This window comes from Plectropomus leopardus, unplaced genomic scaffold (assembly GCF_008729295.1).
Source record: "Plectropomus leopardus isolate mb unplaced genomic scaffold, YSFRI_Pleo_2.0 unplaced_scaffold4871, whole genome shotgun sequence".
Lineage (NCBI taxonomy): Eukaryota > Metazoa > Chordata > Actinopteri > Perciformes > Serranidae > Plectropomus > Plectropomus leopardus.
In genome coordinates this window covers 1-10,268 of record NW_024653453.1, presented here as the reverse complement: position 1 = coordinate 10,268, position 10,268 = coordinate 1, and the positions used below count along the sequence as shown (strand labels likewise).

At 40.3% G+C, this 10,268-nt stretch overlaps 1 protein-coding gene across 1 annotated transcript; it reads right to left on the bottom strand.

Moving 5' to 3' along the window:
* Nucleotides 1-2,291: 2,291 nt before the first annotated feature.
* On the bottom strand, nucleotides 2,292-8,457 carry LOC121939459 (septin-7-like). The gene is made up of 5 exons (XM_042482479.1): nucleotides 8,422-8,457; nucleotides 7,433-7,535; nucleotides 4,459-4,565; nucleotides 2,586-2,686; nucleotides 2,292-2,447 (listed from the first exon to the last, which is right to left on the bottom strand). The coding sequence occupies exons 1-5, from the start codon at nucleotides 8,440-8,442 to the stop codon at nucleotides 2,309-2,311; spliced, it is 471 nt and encodes a 156-aa protein (XP_042338413.1). The 5' UTR covers nucleotides 8,443-8,457; the 3' UTR covers nucleotides 2,292-2,308.
* Between the last annotated feature and the right edge of the window lie 1,811 nt (nucleotides 8,458-10,268).

Genomic DNA, 10,268 nt, shown 5'->3' with positions numbered 1-10,268 from the left:
CACAATGTCAAAAACGTCTCACATTTGGGTTAAACCGCAGTTTGAGGAAGGCCACGTTTAATGATTTGACAGATTAACGTGGGTGATTTTTCCTCAGCCTTGGAAAAAAACCCGTCAGCAGAGTTCAGCTGCGAGTTCAATGTTCAGATTGTCTCTCGGTGTTGGAGGTCGTGCTGCTGCGTGAGAGCAGTCAGCTGGTGTCGTGAGGGGACGCTCTCTGTGTGTGTGACAGAACATACGCTGCCCATCCTCAAGGCTAAAGCGCTGCTTGTGTGGGGACAGAGGACAGGCTTGTACAAACACAATGTCTTACAGAGGACGGACAGACCGAGGAAGGAAGGAAAAAAAAGAGGCGAGAGGAAGACAGAGTCTTCATCGTTGTTTACAGTAAGTCACGGTCAACAGCTCTGAGGACATGTGAGCACACGCTGGACATTTGCATACACACAAATAAGGCAGCTCCACACACACAAACACACCACTATCCTGCCCTCTAATGACAAACAGCGTGAGCTCCTTCTGTATTTTTAAAAAGTTTAGGAGCCTCGACAAGGGGCGGGCCTTCATATTAGCACAATTTTAACCCTTTGAAACCTGAGCAAATTTCTTTAAAAAAACATGGCAAAAAGACAATGAGAAACTTAAGACATAGCCTGAAATTCGCAAGAAATTTGTAAAAAGGTGCAGAAAAATGACCTCAGAAAAAGTAAAAACAAAAAGAGAAAAATGCATTTTTTCTTTTTTTTTTCTTTTCTCAGGTCAACAGCTAAAATGTACATCATTTATTTATATATTTATATATTTTTTGCTTAACTTTTTGTTTTGTTTTTTCTATATTAGGAAAAACATTTATTTTGCGTGTGAAATCATGTCTTGATGACAATGAAGATAAGTGAACAATGAACAAAAAATCATTTAAAAATGCTTTTTTAAAGGTTTCCAAGAGTAAACCCATACATGCATTTAGATCAGTTATTGACTCAAAACGCAGGAAGTAACCTCTGAAGTTTCTCAATTTCACTACTCCCACACTTTCTGCTGTTGGACTGCACTGTGAATCACACAGGACACGTACACTTGTGAAAAAAAAGATAAGATGAGCACATGTGAGCGGGACGATCTGGTGGCTTGTGAAAAAATAAGCACAACAGTTAAAATTCCTCACAGTCCTCTCTTTATGAAACATTCAGCGATCGGTATCATCAGCCGGGCTTTCTGCCAGCGTCTTCATCTGCACGGCCTGCGTCCTCCTTTTTTTCCCACTTTTACAAGTTTTAACCCTTACTTTGCACGACAAGCAGTCTCACATTCTCATTTCCAGTAAAGGCCTGAGGGGAGCAGTTGTAGGAGATAGAGTATGACACATTTACTGCGCACACACTCGCGAGCGGCCCTGCGTGACACCAGATTCATGCTGTGGCTGCAGAGCTGCTCCAGAAGCAGTTGGGGAGTTGCAAAATGCTAAAGGAGGAAGAGGAGGAGCTTTTCTGGACTGTCCAGACTGCACAGAGGCCTGAACCAGTGACCATCACTTGCAGTCACAAACCTGCCACCCTGACCTTTAGGGGACTCTTGACCTCTCGTTTCCCTCCTTACACTATTTTTGACTTATTTCCTCTTAGTGTTCCCCCTTTCCCTCCAACGTTTTCCTTTCTCCAGCCCTTTTCATTCATCACATTCATCCTCTTGTCCTGTTGTGACAGTTCAGGAGCTTGATTCTTACGGGATATGCTCATACTACAACATGAGCAGTGCAGGGCACTCTATGAGAGCATTAAAAAAGATATTAATTTTCTTATAAACTTAATAAGGATGCACAAAAGGTGAAATTCTGGGCAGTTACAATTGTTTAAAATAAGAATTTTGCCAAAAGTTGATACTGATATTTTTGTATTGTTTATTTTGTCATTTACTCCCATTTTTTACTAGGAAAACAATCAAATCTACACTATAAAAAGATACAGTTTAAGCATTATTCAGCCTTCCATTATAGGACTTTTGAATAAGCAGAAATCGGATCATATGCATTTCTGAAACAACTTTCTTGACCTTAGGTCCTCAAGTCATCCGGGGGGAAGCCAAACACATTTCCTATTGTCCCCAGGATGCTGGCTGTTACCAGCGATCTCATCACAAACAGTTTAAGCTTTTTAGCCTGTGCTAGTTTGATGTGACAACAGAAAAAAATCGGTCAGAGCCATCGGAAAACGTCATCTAATTTGCAGATATTCTGATTGCAGTCAAAGAGGCAAATACCGATGCTTAGCATTCGTAGAATTAAACAGTCTTATGATTTTGTCTCCCAGACTCACCCGTGTCCCGACGAGGTGATGAAGTAGAGACAGCAGTGGATCCGGCTGTCGGGCATCTGTCGTCTGTTCACCCGGGATTCGGAGTTCAGGTAGTCTTCAAACTTGCTGTCAATATGGTCAATGATGGGCTGCCAGCTGCACAACAGAAATTTCTCTTAAGAAACAAATCCTCACAAAATACCTCTTGAATTAGGAATGTCGGAGAGTACATTTGGTATTTCAAGGATCATAAATGAAGTATCAGTGCTGAGTTTGAGTTGTGGCGATCCTTACCAGTCGCTGTTGTCGACGGCATCTCCGAACCCTGGAGTGTCGACGATGGTGAGCAGCAGCTCGACGCCGTCTTCTTTAACTAAAACTTTTGTCTGTTCCACCTGGCACAGGAGACAGAAACAAGGGCATATTGTGTTTATTTCTGCCTTAAATTGATTAAATATTTTAATTAACAACAAAAATAAAAAAACACTATATGGAAGGCAAGTAATTAACATCCAGGATCATAATTTCAGGGTTCAGAACACATTTTTACCAATACATTTTCTGTGACTTTGAGGCAAATTTTAAAGACCATACATTCTCTGAAAAGACCATTGAGACTACTTATCTGTTCTTTTTAATTAATAATAGCTTTTTTTATGTTATCCAAAAAATAATAAATTCAAATAATGAATTCAAAACAAGACTTAATATTCAAATATAACAGGCACTTTTTTATGAGAGAGGAGGGGCTGGTGCAAAAACATGGAGGCATGTCAAATAATATTTAAGCACTGGGGAGGGACTTATGTTTGAAGTTTCACTTAGCTGGAGGGGATACAACTTAAAATCTCTATTTATTACTTATTCTAAAGTTTTATTTTGACTTTTCCATAATTTTTGAGGGTACATTTAGTTTTCCAAAACTGTTCCCGGCCTGGAAACTACTTTCTGCAAATTCCAGGACTTTTCCAGGTTTGTCATGACCGTATGAACCCGGTGTATTTCACATAAAAACACTTTAAGCTTGCAGCATGCAGCAACACGCCATGTCACACTGTGCTATTAGCTAACTATGCTAAGAAGCCAGAAACGACACACAAGCATGTGGAGATAGCAGCGCTGTCAGTCAGGAGCCAGACTGATACAAGTGCAGCACTCGAGATTCAGGACCAAGTTGTGTAATTAGGGAAGACGAAGATGAAGGTGTTCATGGCAGCAGCTGCCAGTTTCTCATGTTGGTTTAAACAAGTCAGACTCTCAGAGGTTTTACTGCACTTCCTAAAGCGTCAATCAAACCACATTACAGTTTGGTAAACTTGGTTAAGTCATATAAACATAAATCTAAAAGTACAATAGCTTTCTTTAATATTTAGACGATGTCTGCTGATGTTAAACCTTTGTAGTGACTACTTCAGATGACGTATGGAAAGAAAGGAAAGGATAACAGTTTTCACAAAGCAGGTTTTCTGGCACTGTAACACTCTTCATCACAATGTTATATCAACAGAGCACTCATTTACGTTTTCATTGCAATATGTAAAGTCTGTTAATGGTCCTAATGCTGCTGTAACTGTTAAAAAATGTAATGGCGGAGAACAAGTTAAAAATAAACTGATGAATAAGAAGGCATTTATATCATTAACACAGAAGTGCTATGAGACAGTTAATCTGTACTTGTTGGTTCTATCTGTTTAGTCAGGGACACATTTTTAAAAGAAAATATCATAAAGATTGTGCCAAAGCTGCTGGTATGTTAGATAATCGTAAACAGGCACAGCTAAAGTAAAAGACAGCATTTAGATGGGTTTTTTTTAAACTGTGCCATTTATCGAATGTTGTTTGGTTATTTTGTTGCTGTAATTAAAAACTGTGGCAGTTCCACTCAGTGTGTTTTTTTTTGTCCCAGATCATTTTTACAGAGCAGGTGTGTTTTAAGGGGAACTTTTGTTTTTTTTAAATGAACCTGGACCCTTTTTTCTCAGGAGGTAACTCCTAAAAACAACAATTTTTGAAATAGGTCCAGTATTGAGAGAGTGCTGCAGGGCCCTACAGCAAAATTAAATATTTTTCCATAGAAAGCAACAAATCCAGTTGAAAAATACCAGAGTTCCTCTTAAACAATGTGTGCAGCATGTCAGCTCAAAGATCTTTTTGTGGCCAAACGTACCTGTACAGTCTTTTTGATTCTGTGTGAAGGTCCAGGATACTCTGGTGAATACAGGTCTGTTAGGAACAGGGAGTTGATCAACGTGGATTTGCCCAACCCTGATTCACCTGGAAAAAAACAAAAACATACATTAAATCAGCATTTCATCAGTCAGTTTACATGCCCAGTGAAGCTGATTTAAGATTTTCGCTACGTTAGGCCATTTATTAGGACTTCTGTTCCTTTCCCAGTATACAGGCAACGCTGGAGGATCAATTCATAGATGGAAATATGCCTGACTCCGCTACAGGAGGTGGGGATATGTCCCCTCTCAGATAGTTGCCATTGGACCCTTTTCCGCTTGACGAATTATGTCACATACCAAACAAGTTGTAGGTACTTTGCCCTTTTTTCTCGTTTGATTTCCTTCATTCGTCTTCTTTTTTGTTTTTCCTGCCTTTCTTCTCTGAATTTATGCTGTTTGTCTTTCAGGTCAAAGTCTGGCACAGGGACTACAGAGCACGCACAGAACACCTTGGCCAGTTACAACGTACACATGAAACAGTAAATTCACCGTCAACCAGATTATCTTGGTGCGTCTGACTTTGAGAAATTTGACTTTCAGTCCGAATATCATGTTCACGTGTATTTTAAAAGTCCAGTTTTAGTCAAACTAACACAATAACTGGACGTTTTCTGTCATCATGTTTCTGTAGTGGGTGACCTCTTCCTTCAGGTGATAATCAGAAAGTTTGCTGCACTGTAAAGCACTGCATCAGCGCCTGTTTTATATTCACACAAAGATCACTGTTGACATCCTGCACACAACCAAAGGCCGTGTGTCTGTCCGAGATGAGACTGACATTTGCCCAAGACATTAATCCATTTGGGCTAACAGTTAAAAGGCTAAGGAAACAACACAGACAATGACTCTTGTTATGTGCAGCTGACTGGCTGTGCGGTCTGGGAGGCTTCTCAAGCTTGGCTGGCCATTGTGCGCCCAGTTTCCAAGCTCCCAATGAAAAGAATCATTAGTGGAAACGACCACTGATGCCGCCCGCCTTGGCTGATGGCCACGAGTCAATATTTAACGAGTCACCATTTACACCAGAGCTGCAGTCAAAGTGTGGATCTTGCACTGCGGCATTTGTTTGTTGCACGGTTTATGCATGGCACGTCACTGTGTGTGGGTATGCGCTTGTTAAATTTACTGCGATATGAAGCGGTGACAGGCCCGTGAAATGTGCTGCTCTGCAATCTGTGAACTGAACAGGTTGTTGGGTCATGTGCTTCAAGAGGCGTGGGCAGACGACGTGCCAGTCACTGCAGCTAATACCAGTCCCATCTCTCTGCTTCCCTTCCTCTTTCTTTCATCCTCTTTTCCTCTTTCACACCACACTGGTGACGCACTGCGTTGCACGACAGGGACATGTGGGCTCACAGCTCGTCAGAGCCAAGAAAAGCTGAATATTGTGTGTGTGTGAGAGAGTCCATGCAAGAGGGAGATACCATTAAACAATGACGAGCATTTAAGTACCGACAAAGCCCAGAGGACTTTTCCTTGTTCCTAGATGTAATGCCATTTGTATCTTCTCTGAAATTATTCCCAAAATGAAGCTGTTTGTTGCAAACACATCTAAGCAGGAAGCATGGACTGGTTTTCCTTGAAGGCCGCTTTTGCAAAATGAAAGGAGGCCAGGGGCCAGTCGCAGCATCTCCATACATGTTTCTATGATTTTAGGACACAGTGGAACTTAAGGATGTTTAGAAGAATTCTGGGATTTTAGGACACATTTACAATTTTAGGACATTTCTAGGATTTCAAGACATTTCTAGGATTTTAGGATGAATCTAGGATTTGGGGACATTTCCAGGACTTCAGGACATTTTTAGGATTTTAGGAATTTTTGGGGATTTTAGGACATTTCTGGGCTTTTAAGATGTTTGTAGGATTTTAAGATGACTCTAAGTTTTTTGGATGTTTATAGGATTTTAGGATGTTTGTAGCATTTCTCAGATATTAGGACGTTTCTCAGATACATTTCTAGGAGTGAAGGACATTAGGGGCTTAGCCAGGAGTCCTGTTGGGGGTTGTGGGGGATCCTCCACCAACACTTATTTTGAAAAGCAAGCTCTATTTGATGCTCTTTCATAAACTTTGGCACCTTCTGTACACTCAAAGTACAAAACCAATTCTGAATGTGTATATTACTATTTTTACTGTCCCCCTGATAGATTTAGCCTGTGGGCCACAAGTTGAGTATCAATGCATTAAAGCATTCACAGGCCCAGGAGGACCACTTGGTCTCCATCCAGCAGCGTTTCCAGTGGACACGCTGCAGAGAGTTGAAGCACAATCTAAGTGCCTTGTCACGAGGGTGTTCTAATGTAAGTACCTAATAACAGCAATACAAAGACTGCACACTAACATGTTACAGAAATACATCAGCCCTACTATAAGCAAAAGCCTGTCGAAACACAGTGTTGTGGAAAGCAATGGGAGATGCGCTATTCTTAGAGGCATGCTGGGTACATATTCTGTCGCTCCCACCACAGGAAATGGTTTTGACCCGAGGAAACATTTTCCCTCCAAACAGGGTCTGATCAGCCGAGGAGGATCTTGGATCCGTGTCAACCACCACATCCAGGCATTTTTAAAAGAATGTGTCCATTTTTGATTCTCTGAGTGGAGCGCTAGATAAATCCGTACCAAATGTGTCTGTTCTGGGAGACAGTGTCAAGGACGTGACATCAAGATTACTTTGAAAAACAGCAACAAAACGCCCCCGCTCCTCCCTGACTTAGCAATTAACACTTCAAAGCTGGGGGCATGTCCCCTTGTGTATAAATATGACTGTACGCACACACAACCTCTCTGTCTCTGTGTTGAAAACAAACCGCAGCGAGGGATTTGCAAATGCCAACCGCAAAAAACACAATGAAATGATTCATATAAAAACGAGCAAACAGAGGGCTGAGCAGCGTGTGTTCTTACCCACGACCATCAGGGTGAACTCAAAGCCCCTCTTCACAGACTTCCTGTACACTTGGTTGGGGAGGCTTGCAAAGCCAACATATCCTTCCAGATTCTTTTGCTGCTGTAAGAAAGTTAAAAAAAACAACAACATTAAATTTACAGAAATCTAATCTTGCACCCCAGCTTCGACTGCAAGACTTTAAAAAGTTTTTATCATCCCGCGCTGCCAACTCTGAAATATACTCCCAGTCTTCTAACCACCTGAACCCAAATGTTCCCCTTTTAGTACATTCATAATATTTTTTCTAACAATGTTCGCCAGCTTCACATACATACTCTACATGTGCTTATTCCTGTTTTTATTACATCAAACGTACATTGAGAAAAATACAAAAATTCAAGATGCACCCAATATTTGAATGAGCTGGAGTCACTGGGGGTTGACCAATATTGGGTTTTCACGGCCGACACCAATGAGTAGTGGTTAATGAGACCATTCATGATTCATTATTAAATTAAGCTCTGATACAGCTAATTGGCAAAAAACAAACACTGGCCCCAATAACAGGCCAGGACAATTATTTGTTGACCCCTATCCGTCACACATTTTTACATTTAAAATGGAAACAGTTGGCATTAGAGTTGCAAATTATGGGTCCTTTATTTAATCAATTATTGGTAAAATAATGATTGATTTATCATTATTTAAAAAAATAACTCATACTTATGCTTATACAAAATACCAAATGCATTTTTCCTCAAAGCTCACAGCAACATATTGTATATACTTTGAACACGTTACATCACCTAATGATTGATCAAGTACATTAAATCTTTATGCAGATTAATCGATCGTCGATTGTCATCAGCGCTAGATGGTACACTGGAGTATTTGAAGATCTTGAGTAAAATTACATTCTGCAGAGCTGGACACTGACTGTCTGTGTGTAAGCAATGGATGGAAAAAAATAACATTGTGTTAATAAAAGCAGAATTTCAATACTTACAGCTGTTTTGTGTAGATCCATGTGTTTTGGTCCCAGTGAGCAGGAAAATCCAGCGTTTCCAGGGTCAGAAAGCAAAGGGGGAGAGCACAAAAACAAAAAGAGCAACAGAGAATCAATCTCAGGCCATCTGACAAACAAACCATTCTGTCTCCAGAATCAGTTTCCCAGGCTGAGGAGCCCGAGGCAAAATGATTCATGATCTGGGCTACTGTAACAACACAGACAGTTGGCCAGTGTGGTACATATTCCACTCCACTTGCTCCTTTTTAATGTCAGTAACACCATAAAGCAAGGCCCATTCACTGCGGCAGCTTTTTCTTTGCGCCTGTGGAGAGGAGAGGAGTGGATTTCTGTGAGGTAACTCTGAAGCATCTCCTGCTCGCCAGCAGCAGCCCACATGTCTTCTGTGTGACGCTGCGACTACATTTGCCTACAGCACATGCAGTTTAATCTCAGCAGCATCTGACTGCTTCAGTTTGTTAACAACCACATATTGTATTCTGCAAATAGATTAAAGGGATAGTTTAGATATTTAAAGTGGGGTTGTATGAGGTACTCATCCACAGTCTGTGTATTACACACAGTAAATGTCAGTCGACATGTGCCTAGTTTGGAGAAGCAGGCAGGAGTCCAGTACAGAGGTTAAGCAATTAAAATCGGCAACACATAATGTTTTTGCTAATAAAAATGTATGCTATAATATGCTATTATAGTATTTTTACTGCTTTGCGTTAACATCTCTTGTCAAAGCCACCAGACTCAACTGACAAAAACAGTAATTTTAGCTCACTGAACAAATGCAGAAAAAATAAAATCTCTCTTACTTCTACTTTAACTAAGGTTATATTTTAAACATGACATATTTATTCTCAAAATATTAGGGATGTATAAAATTGAATTCTTTGTCATGTTTTCTAACATTTTGGCTGACTGCAGATGTCAATGCCAATATATACATAGAACGTAAAATCTCTATTACTGCTGCTTTTATGTAAAACATGATAAATTTATTCTTATGTAACAAATTTTATGCAGAACTTAAAAAATCCTCCCACTCTAACAGGCTTGGATGATGCCCTCACAAATACAATCCTGACAATAGCCAAAAACTGAGAAAATTTGACCTATTTTAACTAATTAAAATTGCATAATTAAAGTGTCATATTGCCAATCGTCATACTGGCAGAAATAATTATTTTGGGCCAGTGCAGATATTTCATTTTAAAGCCATTATCTGCTGATACCGATGACTTGCTGATATTACCCCCTGATATCCCTACAAAATATGTTTTGTTGTTGACTCCTTCACAGCAGCAGATTGCTCAGATTTAATGTCAGACTCCAGTCTACTCCTCCAAACTGGGACGGCAAACCTCTATCAGTCATCTTTTACAACAGCTGAAATTTTTAATTTAAAAAGCCAAGGGGAAATTGTGAGAACTGTCATTCTAAAACGACAGCTGTCTGTTTCCTTTTTCCGGCAGTGTCTGACAAGTCTGCTAGAGGAAGTGGTGACATGTGGAGGATGAAACTACAGTTTTCTTTTGCTAAAGAAGGTATTTTTTTGGTGTGTGTCAGTTTGAGGGAAACACCAGCTACGGTATCCTGACTTTAAGCTTACAGTCTGAAGCCAATGAACTTAAAAAAAAAGTGAACTCTGAGGTACTAGATCAACTGTAATCCAGATTAGATGGCAGCCATGCCTTCCTTCTGCCTGACTCTGACACATCTTCCAGCTTTGGCTTCGTTTGTCTAACCTAGATGCCCCAATCGTGACAGTTTAATCAAATTATTGATCACACACACTAATGCAGCCCCCATGTAGGGCACAGAGGCGACAGAAAAGT